The sequence below is a fragment of the Amphiprion ocellaris genome, chromosome 12, assembly GCF_022539595.1.
Source record: "Amphiprion ocellaris isolate individual 3 ecotype Okinawa chromosome 12, ASM2253959v1, whole genome shotgun sequence".
In the NCBI taxonomy this organism is placed as follows: domain Eukaryota; kingdom Metazoa; phylum Chordata; class Actinopteri; family Pomacentridae; genus Amphiprion; species Amphiprion ocellaris.
The window spans coordinates 28,916,113-28,934,190 of record NC_072777.1 but is presented as its reverse complement, the minus strand read 5'-3'; the positions used below and the strand labels follow the sequence as shown (position 1 = coordinate 28,934,190).

The following is an 18,078-nucleotide window of genomic DNA, read 5'->3' as shown; positions in this document are numbered from 1 at the left end:
TTCAGCTATATTGAACATTAAATGGGTCATTTGTGGGTAAATATGTATCTAGAGCGTCAATAAAAGCCACAGCCATCTGACACTGACAGCATTATGATATAGGAGGGTTTGATTCAGCTGTGTGAAAAAGCACATACATGTTTTCCTCAACAGAGTTCCGTGTTATCAGCTGTGTTCACCTGTTATAAACTGCAATTGTCACACTTTTTATAGCAGTTTCATGCAGGCTGAGCTGGAGACATGTGGCTATAAAAGGAGATAAGCGAGGTAATATTCATGATTAGGAGCCATTACTGGCAAACCTGCAATAACAGACTTAAATCAACCATCCAGAGTCAAATCTAAACATGTGAACGAGGCACAAAGATTCTGTTTTTAATCACCTCATTAAATGACAAAGAATCATGAACCCTGCAAAGTCAACAAGTAGCAGAGTCGGAGGGCACATAGACACAGAAAAAAAGAGCCCGAGCCAATGCCATTGTGTCTCTCTGGGCTCTTTGGAGACACAACAGGTGTGTCAATATGACAAGCATTCAGCCGATCCACCGTGTCTGCCTCATATAAACACTGAATAAATATAGATGCTCTCCATTTTCACTCTCAGCAGCGCACAGCTAGCACACGAAAACAAGAGGATGGAGTGCAAACACTCGGAGAGCATGTAGAGTTCAGGGGAAAATCACAGAAACAGAGGCATGATGGTGAATTTTACACCAAGTTTCTGGCCTTCAATTCACAGAAATGTCCATTAAAATTCATATTTCTGCTTTTGTTTGAGTTACTGTGACAGATTTTATCAGATGGATCAAAAATCAAACCACAAATTAGTCAGTGTCACTCAAGCAACTGAGAAAAATGGATGGATTTGTGTTTCAAAGTATTTTTAACACAGAAAAAACACTTCCACAGTTCATCAGCTCAACACTAATTACAGTATTCAGTGTTGTGGTGCCTGATTATCATATTTTCCAGAAGCCTCTTGAAGTTTTTTTTTCTTTTTTCATATTCTCAGTGTTTACAACAAGAGGAAATAATGTTGTTACATGATTACTGTAGTTCCTTTTTCTGCAAACTGATGCCAAACAGAATTTAGATGAACCGGTTGGAGAAAATTGGCGCGTCCCCTCCGTGAACAGACGATAGAAAAACGGTGCGTCGGGCTGCCAGTCTCCTCACCAGATGGTAAATGAGAGAGACACGGGCGATCGAATAACAAATATAACCAATCAGATGATCAAAAACAACCAGTGTATGTGGAGGAAAACACTGAAGGAAAGGCGCTTATTTGACAAATATTCTGACATTTTCTTACATTCTGGGGCTCTTTTGAAATGAAATGGTGATCTTCGCTTGTGCGTAAAAGCGAATTAATTCATTTAAGAGGGTTTGTACGGATTTATTAGCTTTCTTTTGATATTAAAGAGTGTGTAAAGTTATTTTTCCGCAGCACGTGGGTTTACAGTGTCAGTTTATTAGCATCGCTACTGTCAGGTTCAGGCCATCAAATTAAATCTTTTATCTCAATTTTGGAAAGCCGGTGTCATTTCTAATAGCTCTGAAAGGCCACGAGTGGAATAAACCAGTTTCACGGACGCAGGTGATACAGTGTGTGTGTGCGCGCGTGTGTGCGTGTGTGTATGTGCGTGTGTCAGAGAAAGAGAGAGAGGGAGCTCATTTGCATACAGCTGAATAGTTATGTCTCCCGTCCCGCACATTACACCCGCATGAGGGCGAGAGAGGGACAGGCGTCGCAACAATAGGAGGCACGTTGCCATTAACCGTAAAATGCATGGGTGGGCACCAAGGGGCACACGCCACCAACAAGATGAAACACACCCAAAATAGCATGTTCGGAAAAAACGCCAGCTTGGATACGATCTGGGCCTGCGCATCCGTGCGTAAAAGGAAACGCGTTTTTTTGGCGTTGGGTTTATTTCTATGCGTAAAAATCGCATTTTGGGGACTCAGTTTTTTGTTTTTAATTAAGATATTTGCGCAGATGTGTTATTTTCTTCTAAATGAATAAAAAAGTAAAGTGTAAAGAAAGTGAAATTCAGCATCAACGGTAAGTAAAACACCTGGAAAAATTTGTTCCTTTAATCGCATTTCTGTTTTCATTGTTTGTGCTTCATCCCGGGGGAGACGCGCACACATGACCCCACGGAAAGGACAGTGCGCGCAGCTCCACGCCGTACCAGGGGCTAATTAGGCGTGCAATTGAGTGGAACCAAGGGCAAAAAAAGGGTGCACGGAGTTGAGGCAGTAATTGAATTTCTGCTTTCTTTTCTCGAAGTTTCGGCTCCCCTACATTGTCCTTTCTCCCGTGCGTAATGTGTGTATGTGCGTCCGGCATATTGTGCGCTAAAAATAAGTCAACAGATGTTTGGGTCTTGTTAATAATCGCCCAGTATCCACGGTGGTCAGTCATGTCAGTGCCAGTGGGTATTAAATCTGGATAATTGTTGTTGGGGTGGAAGGGAAGGGGGTTGAATATGTAAAGAGGGCGGTGCCAGGCGGCTGAGTGACAGTTTATGTAATGAGCAGCGCAGTGTGAGTCTATATATCTGGGAGGAGACACACCACGGTTCATTCACTAGTAATAAGACGAGTGATGAACATCCGTGGCGCACTGACGCACCGAGTTCAGCACCAAAACAAGCTCTGAGCCGCACACACTCAGCGGAGGCAACGTTGTGGAGTACAGTACCATGCGAGGAGAGGACGCCTGCTGACAGAGAGACGCACGGCTGTGGATATTGATCTTCCCTCACCTTTTGGATAAACTTGGAGATTGGAAACCGCTTCCTTTGGACGCTTTTGACGCACAGCAACAAGGAGCTACTGAGAAGTCCCCTGGAGTGGAGGATTTATTTGTGTTTTAGAGATTTTTTTTCTCCCAGCACCTTGTGTTTACCTCGGTGTAAATACTTCGGAATAAGAAGCTGCGTTGTTGACTGGTGACGCGGCTGCCCTGGAGAAACGAGAAGGATGGCAGCCTGGTTCACCTTTACCATCGCATTCAGCACCACGTTGATATCACAGGTATGAGGGAGGATATCCATCTCCCCGGTGGTCCTGCGAAAACACTTGGAGATTGGAGATTTTTTCCCCCCTACACAGAGTAAGATAAATGTAACGACGCTTTCTTAAATAATATTTCCTTCTCTTTTTAGGTTTTCGGATCCGGAGTTTTTGAGCTTGACCTCCACGAATTTAAAAATCACAAAGGTTTGCTGGCAAACGGGAACGCGTGCAAACCCAACTGCAGGACTTATTTTAGAATTTGCTTGAAGAACTATCAGGCTGTGGTCTCGCCAGGTGACTGCATCTTTGGAAGTACAATGACACCAGTGCTGGGGACAAACTCTTTCAGCGCCAAGGACAGGGGCACTTTACCGAGACCCATTCAGATACCCTTCAACTTTGGCTGGCCGGTAAGGGCGTGGATCCACTTTTCTCTGTTTTTATCACATCCCCCGCCGCCTATTATGTTGTTTTCAGTGGGGTACTGCTATGCATTTTGGGAGCGCATCGGTTATTGGTCAGCTCATCTAATCCATACCGTTAGGTAATGCTGTGCAGACAAACACTGGGCTGCTGCTACGTCGTTCCTGAAGGCCATGCAGTGATATCTAACACCTATTTACAATCTCAAAATTAAAATTCCTCCTTCTCTACGATCAGCAGCCTCTTAAATATACCAGAAACCTGCCAGATATTCTCCAAAAATTCAAATATTCTGTTTAAAATGCAGCCTAAAGTGCTGATTATATTAATTAACTGCATGTGTTTCCTCCTCAGGGGTCATTTTCATTAATTATTGAAGCCTGGCATTCACCTTATGGAAATCTACCTGTAGGTAAGTGCAATGTTTTTAACCACAGGAGGGAGCTATGTCTGTACATTTAACACATGAGACTCTACAAAGCATATTTTAAAAAGGAAAAAACTGTAAAAATTTCAGGCTGTTAAAAGCAGCTCCTCATCTTTTTTTTCTCCATCTCCTGCTAATTGTTCATAATTTCAGGCAATTTTCACGCCTATTCATTCCTTTGTTATGAACTTCAGAACACCTTTTTCATTCTTATACCCAATACAATTGAACTTCCTCTGGTTTATTTTTGGCGTGGGAACGAGCTGTGGGCTTTGGTGAGAATACACAGCGACTGCCAAAAACCCCTGACTACATCTTCCTGTATTTTACACCTTGCTCTGTTCCGCCCTTTGGAAGAGGGGACTGGGCCTGGGAATGTTTTTGCTGACGGAAAGAAAAGAGGAAATTTCAACCTGAGTTTATCTTTCATCTAAGCTGTATGGGATTTGATAAGGGATGCAGCTTGGTGCAGGGGAAGGCTTATTAAAGAGAAAGTGGATGACTTTTGAACCCATTTACGACGCACTTTTTGACCATAAAACCAGAATTATCTTTTGCATTAATCCTGACTTCCTCTTTTGTTCTTGTTCCTCCTTCCAGACACCAGCAACCCAGACTTTCTGATTGGCTTTTTCGCCATCCAGAGACAGATGGGCGTCGGAACCGACTGGTCTCAGGATACTCAGACCGGAAAGCAGACAGAGCTGAGATACTCGTACAGGTTCATCTGCAACGAAAGCTACTACGGGGAAAGTTGCTCCAAAAAGTGCACGCCCAGGGATGACCGATTTGGCCACTACACCTGCACCAGAGATGGGCAGTTATCCTGCCTGCCAGGCTGGAAGGGGAAATACTGCGAAGAACGTAAGAAACCTGCATTTTCACACCTGGCTGGTTCACTTTCTGCTCTGTTTTTGGCCTCAAAGTCTGTTTAAAGTTTGATTTAGTGGAAAGTCTTTACCTCAAACCAACTTTTTGTACCCTGACGCACTGAAAAGTCTCCACTCCTGCACGAGGTTGTCTGTCAATGAAGCTTTTTGCTGCTTTTACAAGTCAGACATCAGTTCTTATTAAGATGCAGGATGCTAAAGTTGCAGGATGTTGAGGGCTATAACTAGACTTGATGATATCTGGCAGGTCTGATCGGCAATTTTGGTGCCGAATGCATTTCTCAAAGCCTCACATAGTTTGTAATCATGTAATTCTGACGTGTAATTGGTTGTGGGTTTGGGGACAGACGGCTTAGCATGACAACAGGCACATTATACTCGTTCAAACTCACTCGGCCAAACCATGGACCCGCACTCGTGATGATTTTGGACGGCTCTGAACGAGGCTGTGAGGAGGCCCGGTGCCATTTGGCGCCACAATACCAATAAGGGCCCCCTTTCACCAAAACAAATTAATCAAAGAGTAGATTGGAAGGAGGCACCATGAGAGTCGTAATAGTTACCACGTGCTGGATATGTGACCACACGGGTGACGGCGGATCTGTCATCCATGTCACTTGGCGGTGAAAGAGAAATTGGCATGTAGCTATTTTGACTGTGGCGCCAAATTCTAACCAGATGGGCTCACGTGTTGCAATTACAGACGCATCAATCGTCGGTGACTACAGAAAATATACATGAGAAAGATAGATTGAGCATCTTTCAGACACCATAATTTCCACTTTTCTCTCTCTGTCACACGCTCACATGCAGACAAGCCCTGGGCAAGGGAGAGGCTTTGGAAGGTTTGAAGGCAGAGATGTAGATTTCAGGAGAATGCAGGGATATAAACCCAAAAATATGACAGAAGCAAAGGATTGATTTAGGAAAATGATCCCCTATTCACTGTGCTTGAATGTTATGTTTTCCTGTACAAAATTAAGTGACAGCCACAATAAATTGATGTAAAAAAGGAAGAAATTGGTGCATAAATCCCAAAAATTAGGTGTCTGCACTGTAAAAACAACAAAAAAAATCTGTAAAAACAAAGAAATACGATAAGAAAACCGTAAAACCAGTGAAAATAACAGCAAATAAGTGTAAAATGTAGTATTTTGGAAGTTTGAAAAACAACAAATTTCATTTTACAGTAACACAGTTTAAAATAAATAAATTATTATTAAAAATATTGAAAATGATAGATCTGTAATTTAACAAAACAGGAAAAATCTGGTAGCAAGGGTGCTAGAAAAAATACATTAAAAATGTTGGAATACTGTAATGTTCAAAAACTGCAAAAAAAAAGAAACTAAAGGAATCACAATTTTTTTTAAGTTAAAAAATTCTGATTTTTGTTGGCATTATGTACAGTTTGGGCCATTTTAGCTGATTGAAATACAGTATGGTAAACAGTGTAATTTACTGGTCACATAAAAAAGATGCAAAAGAGGAAAAAATGGTGCACAAAACCAGCAGGATACTTAAATATTGAATATAGATATTTTTAGCAGTTTTAAATACAGTAACCGTTTCTTTTTTGCAGTCAATGTGTAATATTTTCTGATTATACTTGAGGGTGTTGGTAATTTAACAAAACAGGTAAATTCTGTAAAATAACAGTAAATTGTTCAAATAATTGCAGTTGCAACTGCTTTTAAAAAAACAATTTTTTTTACAGTGCGATGCTCAGAACTTTACATGCGGCTTGTAGTAGCTCAGTTTAAATCTATAAAAACTCCCATTGAGAAGTTTAGATCTGAATCTGAGTCAGAATGAAGCTAATTATCCCTAGCTGACACGAACATGAGGCTGCGTGATGACGTCACACAGGTGTGAGTCTAGTGAAATCAGGTGTTTTTGCTCGTTCATGCTGCACGGCACCGACTGTGAGTGCCCGCCCACCGGTAACATAATCCGGTAGGAGGGAGAGAGGAGGGGTGCATGCGCGGGAGGCTGCAGGCACCAAGGTTAATCGCAGCATTATTATCCGCCACGCGCCACCGATGGCCCCCCACCTCCTCCTCCTCCTCCCTCCTCCATTGTTGGGCGCAAGGCAGTGGCAGCTGCAAACATGGCAGCGGTGGAAACAACAATAGAGACAGAAGAGAGACGTAAGAACAGACTGAACAGACAAGACAGACAGAACAGCCTGTAAGAGGCAGAACAAACAGGGCAGACAGAACAGACAGAAGAGAGACAGCTGTCCGCTACACACAGCAGCATCTATTCTCATGTGTCCGCAGCCCACGGCGGACCGACACACGGACAAACGGCAGGACAGCTGGACACCTTTAGATCCTCTGAAGGCTGCAGGAAAGTTGAGCCGCTCCGAGGCCTCTTGTACATCAACAGAGAGGCTATTTCCAGACAAACGAGCCTCCGGTAGCCTTAGAAATCCTCAAAATGTCTCATGCACGCAGCAGTTGTGCTTCAAACTAAGTGGGACACTAGAACTAAAAAAAAAAAAACTAAAGAGCAGTAGAGCTATTGTATGTGCACTGTAAAAAAAATATATAATCAAATTTTAAAAATCAGTAGTAAAAGTACCTAAAAAATAGTGTAGAAAGCTGTGGAATACTGTAACGTTCAAAAACTGTAAAAGCTTTGAAAAATAATGGCAAATGCCTGCAAAATAGTTTTATTTTTAGCTGATTTAAATGCAGGCTGTAGAAGAACAAATTTCCTATCTGTAAACATACATTTTTGATCTGGATATTATGCATCTACAGTTTTTGCATCTTTTATTCCAGCCAACATGTACATGGCATTACAGTTTTGGGCTGTTTTTTTAGGGTTAACATGTAAATAAATGTTATTTTACAAGAGGAAATTTTGTAAAATAACTGTAAATTATTTTTAAAAACTACAGGTAGAAACTGTTTTTGTACAGTATAATCTTAGTTATTTGTGTACACATTAAATATGTGGGTTATTTTAATGTTGAAGTTTCACCATAGCTAGAGAATAACATTGTTTATTAAGTAGTGTGTTATTGTCCTTGATTTTACCTTAATATCAACCATCTCACCAATTATTTTTATGCCTTAAAATGACATGTGAAGAGCTTAAAAAATGTAGAAATGACATGCAAAATGTACCAGAATAGGGATGCACAATTCAATGATTGCGCGTTATTGGGGCTGATGCCAGTACCGATTTTTAGCCAGTAAGAAATTCAGTAAGGAAAAATAGTGGGGTCGTTTTTCTATTAACTTTCCAGTAAACATAGTTATCAACTTACCATGAAGACACTGTTTGACTCTGCATCACCGTCAGGACACAGGACACCTTTTCAAAATGACATCAAGCATCTTTTTCTGCATTATGTTCTGCAAAGAAACAAATTTATATCAGACAGTGTCATATCAGGAGTTTAAATAAAGGTTTAATTAATGCATGAATGAATGAATATGGAGCACTTTACTATTTCACAAGCACATTTATGTGTATAACAGCTGAGTAGTTTATTTGCAGCCAACTTGAGTCATTTATGTTGATGCCTGCCATTGTTTGTGGTGGGACAGATGTTGCAGAAAAACATGCTGCTCTGCTGTGTTGGTGTTGATTAGAGAAGATCACCTGATGGGGAATCAGGGTTTTACTTACTGTATCTTTGTCTTTTTTTGCAGCAATCTGTCTGGAGGGCTGCAGCGAGAGGAATGGAAACTGCTCCAGACCTGGAGAGTGTGTGTAAGTATTATTAATTACCAAGTGTTGAAAAATGTGCAAGAAGAAACGCGTAAAGAAACAATGAGTGAGACTGGTTGTTTCCCTAAACTTCAATTTCAGCATCCCAAACTCCTACAGATTCAGCTTTCCTTCCATCCATATGATTCATGAAGAGAAGCTGAAATTCACTAAATCAACAAATCACTCACTGACTTCTCTGCTTCCCATGTTTCCTCCTGTCACTGCTCTGTCTCATTCACTCACACTCTCACCCACTCGCTGTGAGAAATTTTATTTTCCTCTTGATTTAGACACAAATCCATCATTCTCCCTGCTGAAACTGACCCACATTGAGGATAAACCCTTTAGATACCAAACACAGTGAAACTGCTCCCACGTCTTTGCAAACTAGGCAAAAAAATGTTCCTTCTAGGTATAATATGCAACATTTCGAAATTAAAAAACCCAAAAAACAACTACAGCAGAGATATATATATATATGCTGACTCGTGGACTTGCATAATCAATCTCAGAGAAATCAGTCATTTTAATAGCAGTACGGTGCATTTTGCAGCTATTTTGCTAGAATGAAATTACTTTATTGCATTACCTGGGTGAAATGGCAGGGAATACAGCAACTCCCATGATCCTTTGCGACTTCACAGCTTCATCAAACATCATCTTTTGCTTCAGGTTTGACTAAGACCAACATAAATTACAATGCAGGCTGCAGACATTCATGAGAAACAAAGAAAATTGCAGTTAAACATCTTTAAAGCAATATTTTGCATTTGTTTTATTATATTATCCTAATTAATCTTTATTCTACATACCTTCTTGATCAGTTAGACCCCCAACGCTGGCTTCCACTTATCCTTTAGCTGCCGCATTTCTGTTTTCTGCAGTGTAGACAATGATTATATGATTGTACACCACATAAGAATGTTGATTATATTTAAAAAATGACTTTCAGAGATTCAATAAGGTTTTGAAAAAACATAACTGCCAGTTTTATGCACGACTTTATATTACCATTGCAAGATTTATTGGCATAAGTATCAGGTGAACTTTATCGCTAACACATCAAGGATGGTGCAATTCAAATATGAGGTGAGAAAAAGTTAAAAATACAGTTTCTGAAGGCGAATACAGTGAAGAAATACATAAATGACCAAGTAAATGCTGAGAAAAAAGAGGAAAAACAGTAGATACAACAAGGGCCAACTATTCACATAATCAAATAATCATTTGAGTATTTTTTTTTTTTTTTTTTTAAGAAAAAAGTCTAAATGATCAGATTCCAGCATGTTAATGTGAATATTTTCTGGTTTTCTTTCCTCCTGTGAGACAGTAAACTGGATATGTTTGGTTTGTGAGCAAAACATTTGTCATCTTGGGTTTTGTGAAACAATGATCACCATTTTTCACAGTTTTTCTGGGATATTTTACTGACCCAGCAAATAATCCCTTAATCTATAGAATAACAAACAACAATTAAAATAATTGTTCCTCCCACTGTACAGGAGCTATTAATCCTGTGTTGCATTATCCATCACTGACTTAAAATAATAGGCAGTTAATCCATAACAGAGATTTCTGCTGTTAAACAGAAATTAAAATTAAGAAATTAATCAGTTTTCGGTGCCTTGTTCAGTTGTGTTATTATAAACTGCATTCGGGGGAGAAAGTGAATATTTATGGAACATATTTGTCATTTTTCAGCTGCCGAGACGGTTGGCAGGGCACCTTCTGCGATGAATGCAGGAAGTACCCGGCCTGTAAGCACGGTACCTGCCAGCTGCCGTGGCAGTGCAACTGCCAGGAGGGCTGGGGAGGCCTATTATGTGACCAAGGTACACCACACAACTTGCTGTTCCTTTTTAGAACATCCTCTCATATTACCGGCACACTGTTTTCATTTGAATTAACTTGAAAGCATTAGTAAATTAGCTTTCCTTTGAAGTTTTTTTTCCGGCGCACCTCCGGGGCAGACGGTGACTCGCCTCTGTTTTCCCCCCACAGACCTGAACTTCTGCACCCACCACCATCCCTGCGTCAACGGTGCCACCTGCATGAACACCGGCCAGGGGAGCTACACCTGCACCTGCCTGCCAGGTTTCACAGGCGTCAACTGCGAGCTGGAGATGCAGGAGTGCGACAGCAACCCCTGCAGGAATGGAGGCATCTGCACAGTAAGTTTGACTCCGATACCTGTTGATTTCTGTGTTGTTGTTTTTTTTGTGATTCGCCGACTCATTTTTCTGCTTTTTTCTTCAAGAACCTGGAGAGCGGCTACATGTGCACATGTCCTCAGGGCTTCGAGGGCTCCCACTGCGAGCACAGCCTGCTGACCTGCGCCGACTCGCCCTGCTTCCACAGCGGCAAATGCCAGGAGAAGGACAATGGCCGCAGCTACATGTGCGAGTGTCCCCGCGGCTACACCGGACTCAACTGCGAGAAGAGAGTGGACAAGTGCACGTCGCTTCCCTGCGCTAATGGTAGCGTCTTCCTCCCCTCTTTGCCCCCCCGCTTTCTGAACTTCCCCTTGCTCTGTCTCCCCCCCACCTCAAAATTCCTGCAACTGGAAGCCGAGTGGAACAACAGGAATTGGTGGGAACTTGGTGTCTATTGTCCTCCGTGTAAACACTGGGCAGCTCAGAGCAGCAGCCTGTAAATGTCACCACAGCTCGCTGCGGTTGTTGATGAAAGGGGACAAATATCCAGCGCAGTTCAATTTCTGTCTTCTTGTAAACACGGAGGGTTCTGGGATTGTTCTGTGCTGGGAGAACAATGCTGCGGTCGCACTGCGGATTTCGTGGCGATGTGTGAACCGAAAGGGCCTCGTGGGAGGGTTTAAGGGGATCAGGTTGCTTCTGATTTTGAAATGCCTTGATGTCGAAATGTTTCTCATTCTGGATTCTTTCGAAATCCACATTTGTTGACGCTCATTGTCCTCCTCTTCTCCCCGTAGGTGGCCTGTGTTTGATCCACGGCGGCATGCGCGTGTGCAGCTGCCGTGCAGGATTTACCGGCCAGCGCTGCGAAATCAACATCAACGAATGCGCCGGTAACCCTTGCCTGAACGGAGGCACCTGCCAGGACCGGATCAACGACTACACCTGCACCTGTCCTGCGGGATACGGTGGGCGAAACTGTGACAGAATCCTGGACGAGTGCTCCCTCCGGCCCTGCCTCAACGGGGGTCTCTGCACCGGAGGCGGCGGCCCAGGGAAGCCGCCCGCCACCTGCATCTGCCCCTTCGGCTTCACCGGACCTCGATGTGACTTCTTCGAAACCGTCACCTCGGAGGAGAGCACCGACAGTCAGGACGGCTTCCAGTGGGCGGCAGTGTCGCTGGCGGTGGGGCTGGTGGCGCTGCTGGTGCTGCTGTGCATGGTGGGCTTAGCGCTGAGACACATCCACCGGCAGGCCCAGAGGCAGCGGGGCGAAACAGAGACTATGAACAACTTGTCCAACGTTCAGAGGGATAACCTGATCCCGGCGTCGCAGCTGAAAAACACCAACCAGAAAATCAGCCTGGAGGTCGACTGCGACTCTGAGAAATCAAACTTTATCCATAAAAACTATCATTTGGACTCATACAACTCCAAAGAGTTCAAGGATGAAAAGTCGCAAGAGGATAAAAGTCTTATTTACGACAAGTGTTTAGAAGATAAAATGCCCTTGAGTAGAATGTACAGGTGAGACCAACCAAAGATTTCACTACTGCAAGAAAATGCCTATTAGAATTTATTGTGTTTATACAAAAGTGCAAGTTTGAAACCTACAGTTGCTATTTACAGAGTTGGAAACCTACATTGTTCTTCATTTCCAGAGCTTATGTGCATTAACCAGTTGCTGCCTCACTGCATGGCCACACTCCTAAAGCACAGCTCCACCATGTGCTTCTAGTTTACATTAACACAAAGTGTGATTTGTGTTTTGCAGTGAAAAGCCAGAGTGTAGGATATCTACGATATGTTCCTCGAGAGACTCCATGTACCAGTCGGTATTTGTTATAGCAGAGGAGAGGAGGGAGTGCGTCATAGCGACTGAGGTAAGCCAAAAAAATATATAAAAAATCACATCTTCATCAGCATTTCCCTAAATCCTCCATTTGAAATGCATTAGCTGGTCCCCAGTGTGCCATCCCTCATTAGAGCAGCAGCGTTTATGACAGGAGATGATGCTGTCTGTAGAAAGGCTGAGCTGGGAAAGGCCCATTCATGTGCATTATTGGTTTTCTGTAAATTATCCTGGCTGTTCTTTATCTTGGCCATATGATGACCTGAGCTAATAATGATTCCTCACACATGTTTGGCTCTGCTCGGTCTCAAAGGTGCAATGTTTTACCGCTTTGTGGAATTTTTCAGATGTTTATTTCCAAGTTAAATATAACAGGAAAGCGTGTGAGCTGTAACAGCTCAAACAGCTCAAGTGGAAACACTTCAGAGACTTTTTTTTCTCCTCTTACTTTTGGATTATTTTGCAGTTTTTGCTTCATTTAAATCTATTTCCGGTTGTTAGGATGTTGTTTTAACCCGTAAGAACTCATCTTGGTGTATTAAAGGTGCATATTTAGAAGTATTTTTTCCTATGAAAACGATCCCTTACTGCGTAAAATGGCTCTATTTCCACCCACTCCTCCATCACTCGCTGCAGCTCTGCACACCAGCTCACAGAAGTAATTTAGCTGCACATGTTCAAACCAGAAACCAATACTGCCAAAGAATAATGATACAGGAAGTGCTATCCTGCAGACTGATGACTGGTTCTTTAGGTTTATTACATATTAAACCCTGAAAGTCTGAGTCTGTGTTTCTGTTATTGCTGCACTGCAGCTTCAAGATGGAAATCCACAGCCGTCATGGCTGCTTACGTTGTTCACGATTTGTCTTCTAGCATATAAAAAAACACCATATGGATATGTTAACAAGGTAAAAAAGACTGGAATATCACTGTGTTTTTACTAAATTCTTGCTGTTTTTGTCCCCCAGGTATAAACTGTGAGGGGTCAGAAGGCAGGGGAACGAGGAAAAAAGGACACAATCGAGGCAGAATCTAATATTCTGGATTGTTTACAAATGCTGAGAAGAGACTGGAGATCGTTTTCGATGTTCACTGCTGCTCTGGAACACTTGAGAACTGGAGAGTGCAGGAAACCTACTGCCCTACAGACATTAAAAACAGAACAGAAACTTTATGTTGACCAAGTGTTTGTATGCAAAACCTGTACAGTGAAGGACCTCTCTCAGTTGTGACAATGGACAAACAGACTGACGACACAAGGTGTGAAGAGACTGAAATATTAATTTATAATCTGGGCCATCCTGGACAGTGGAAGGAGATGAAGGCGGATCTTTGCCCCTTGTATCTGACCCGGCCTTGTGCGATAATCATGACTCTGACAGCCAACCAATCAGTAAAAATAAAAAGGTGCCTAAGATTTGAACCCCTCCAAATCTCCCCCAACCCACACTCACTCCTGCCAGCTTCGCCTGCTATGCAAGACTCAGGGTCGAGATGAGTGAACTCACCCGCTGTCACAATCCAACCTCACCAACGCTGAGAGTTATGAATGTCTGAAACCAGTCTTCAGCCGTCAATCACGTGGAAGCGACCGGTTGTGGACTCGTCGATGCAAAGGGTGGAGATTGTATGCAGCCCAAATTCACTAGAAGCCTTAAACAAAAAAGAAAAAGAGAAGAAAGAGGGGGTTTGAAATTTGTGCCCTTGTCTGTTCTTGGATCATTTGCACTACGAAAACAAAAAGGAAAAAATTTTAATCAACAGGGATCTGAGGAGGAAAACCACAGGAGCGCAACAGTCAGTGCAGTGCCAGCAAGATCCAAGAGAAAGGAAGCAAAGTGGAGAAAAAGAAATAAGTGTTTTTTATGCAACCCAACTGAGAAACACAAAGAGACTCGAAACAAGGAGAAAAGACTGTCACACCACTGCCTGCCTATAATAAATTTCAAAAAGTACAGAACCAATAATGTAATTTTTTTTAAATGATTATTTCCAGAGTTTAATTTAAATATGACACACTGCTCTTTATATGTTTTTATAATATTATTTTGTATATAATGCATATTTATAAGGACCAAACTTCTGAAGAATAAAACGTCATTGAAAACTGTTTGTCAGTAAATGGAAGAGATGATTATTTTTGAGGTAAATGACTACAAATGATGATTACATGCGTCTTGTATTTATTCGTAATTCAATGGGATGTTGTTGAACTTTTACATCCACAACAGGTTTTCTGAATATGAAATTCAGCCGTTTCCCAAAACCCAAGATAACAAATGTTTTGTCCACAACCCAAGGATATATTTTAGTTTACTGACGAAACCAAAAAACATTCACAATAAGAAGCTGCAATTATAGAATTTAGACTTTCTTTCTTCAAAATTATTGAAACTGATCAACCGATTATCAAAAGTAGTAGTGATTAATTAATTCCTTCAAAGAACCAAAATGACACATTTATCAGAGCTAGAAACTGTAAAAACTGAAAAAATTGTCATTTTCAACTTTCTGATGGTTGAAGAATCAATAATGTGCGATGTGCAGCTCAATTAGGTAAATCAGCCAAATATGAGCATAAATCGTGATTTTTCATCAAAATCACTTAATCCTACATGCATTATTAAAAAAAAAAATAAACAAAAACAAAGCATTTGCTCTAACCATCCATCCAATCATCCATCCGTCTAAACAATGCTTAACTCTCATTAGGGTCACAGGGGGGCTGGAGTCTATCCCAGCTGACTTAGGGTGAAGGTTCAGGACACTGAACAGTCTATCGCAGGGCTACATATACAGAAAAACAATTGTTCTAACCAGAAACTAAACAACAAAAAATTCTCACTTCTCTGCATAACTGAAAAGCTATTTCTCATTCAGCTCTGACCAACAGTCACATGACAAAAAGAGAGTTTTCAGTTGAACTGCAGGTTCTTGCAACTTGCATGTTGACTTGTATTTACTCCTAACTGAATGGAATGTTGTTGACATTTTTACATCCACAGTAGTATTTTTCATGAAATTCAGTCATTTCCCACAAACCCAAGATGACAAATGTTTTGTCCACAACCCAAAGATATACAGTTTCCTGAAGAAACAAAAAATATTCACATTAAGAAGCTGCAGTTATAGAATTTAGACTTTTTTTCTTAAAAATTTTTCAAACTGATCAATGGATTATCAAAAATAGCAGTGATTAACTTATTCCTCCTAAGAACCAAAATGATACCATTTATCAGAGCTAGAAACTGTAAAAATGGAAAAAAATGTCAGATTTTCAACTTTTTGATGGTTGAAGAATCAATAATGTGTGATTTACAGCTCAATTAGGTAAATCTGCCAAATCTGAGCAGAAATCAGGATTTTTCATCAAAATCACTTAATCCTTCATGCATTATTGTCATAAAAAGCACCAAAAACAAAGCATTTGCTCTCACCATCCATCCTTTATCTATACAGTGCTTAATCCTCATTAGGGTCGTGGGGCGCTGGGGTCAGGCAGGGGACACCCTGGAGGTCACCTATATGTCACATAGCTACATATAGAGACAAACAATTGCTCAAATCAGAAACTGATAAACTAAAAATTTCTCACTTCTCTGCATAACTGAAAAGCTATTTCTCATTCAGCTCTGACCAGCAGTCACATGACAAAAAGAGAGTTTTCAGTTGAACTGCAGGCAGTGTTCACACAGGAGACAAGTAAGGAAACAAGAATGTAAGGAGCAAAACATCAACCATGTTTTTTACAGTATTAGTAACAGCTGTAGGTACTTGGAAAAATGTTGCATGTTGATTTGTATTTACTCCTAACTGAATGGGATGTTGTTGACATTTTTACATCCACAATAGTATTTTTCATGAAATTCAGTCATTTCCCAAAAACCCAAGATGACAAATGTTTTGTCCACAACCCAAAGATAATCAGTTTACTGAAGAAAACAAAAAAAAATCACATTAAGAAGCTGAAATTATAGAATTTTGACTTTTTTTTCTTAAAATTTTTTGAAACTGGTCCACCGATCATCAAAAAGAGCAGCGACTAATTTAATTTATTCCTCCAAAGAACCAAAATGACACCATTTATCAGAGCTAGAAACTGTAAAAACAGAAAAAAAATAGTCAGATTTTCAACATTCTGATAGTTGAAGAATTAATGTGTGATTATGCAGCTCCACCAGGTAAATTAACCAAATCTGAGCATAAATTGTGGCTTTTCATCAAAATCACTTAATCCTTCATGCATTATTTTCATAAAAAGCACCCAAAACAAAGCATTTGCTCTCACCATGCATCCAATCATCCATCCAATGCTTAATCCTCATTAGGGTCATGGGGGGGCTGGAGCCTAGGCCTGCTGACTTAGGGAGGAGGTAGGGGACACTCTGGACAGGTCACCAGTGTATCGCAGGGCTACACATAGAGACAAACAATTGCTCTAACCAGAAACTAAAAAACAAAAAGATTCTCACTTCTCTGCATAACTGAAAAGCTGTTTCTGATTCAGCTAAAAGAGACAAAAAGAGAGTTTTGGACTGAACTGCAGGCAGTGTTCGCACATAGCAAAGAGGAGACAAATATGGAAATAAATAGAAAATGAAAGCAGCAAAATATCAGTTATATGCAGAATCACCATTTTTTTACAGTATTAGTAAAACAAGTTGATTTGTATTAATTCCTAACTGAATGGGATGTTGATGACATTTTTACATCCACAGCAGGATTTTTCGTGAAATTCAGTCATATCCCAAAAACCCAAGATGACAAATGTTTTATCCACAACCCAAAGATATTCAGTTTACTGAAGAAACAAAAAACATTCACATTAAGAAGCTGCAATTATAGAATTTAGATTTTCTTTCTTCAAAATTATTGAAACTTGTCAACCGATTATCAAAACTAGCAGCGATTAATGTCATTTGTTCCTCCAAAGAACCAAAATGACCCCATTTATCAAAGCCTGAAACTGTAAAAACAGAAAAAAATTGTCAGATTTTCAACATTCTGATAGTTGAAGAATCAATAATGTGTGACGTGCAGCTCCATCAGATAAATGAACCAAATCTGAGCATAAATCACGACTTTTCATCAAAATCACTTAATCCTACATGCATTTTTTTTTTTAAATAAACAAAAACAAAGCATTTGCTCTAACCATCCATCCAATCATCCATCCGTCTAAACAATGCTTAACTCTCATTAGGGTCACAGGGGGGCTGGAGTCTATCCCAGCTGACTTAGGGTGAAGGTTCGGGACACTGAACAGTCTATCGCAGGGCTACATATACAGAAAAACAATTGTTCTAACCAGAAACTAAACAACAAAAAACTTCTCTGCATAACTGAAAAGCTATTTCTCATTCAGCTCTGACCAACAGTCACATGACAAAAAGAGAGTTTTCAGCTGAACTGCAGGCAGTGTTCACACAGGAGACAAGTAAGGAAACAAGACTGTAAGGAGCAAAACATCAACCATGTTCTTCACAGTATTAGTAACAGCTGTAGGTACTTGGAAAAATGTTGCATGTTGACTTGTATTTACTTCTAACTGAATGGGATGTTGTTGACATTTTT

At 40.8% G+C, this 18,078-nt stretch overlaps 1 protein-coding gene across 1 annotated transcript; it reads left to right on the top strand.

Moving 5' to 3' along the window:
- Nucleotides 1–2,588: 2,588 nt before the first annotated feature.
- Nucleotides 2,589–14,614, top strand: dll4 (delta-like 4 (Drosophila)). The gene is made up of 11 exons (XM_023279483.3): nucleotides 2,589–3,045; nucleotides 3,177–3,437; nucleotides 3,805–3,862; nucleotides 4,478–4,741; nucleotides 8,436–8,496; nucleotides 10,198–10,328; nucleotides 10,498–10,667; nucleotides 10,754–10,973; nucleotides 11,447–12,176; nucleotides 12,424–12,532; nucleotides 13,473–14,614. Exons 1-11 carry the CDS (start codon nucleotides 2,992–2,994, stop codon nucleotides 13,476–13,478), a joined length of 2,064 nt encoding a protein of 687 aa, XP_023135251.2. The 5' UTR covers nucleotides 2,589–2,991; the 3' UTR covers nucleotides 13,479–14,614.
- Nucleotides 14,615–18,078: the final 3,464 nt, after the last annotated feature.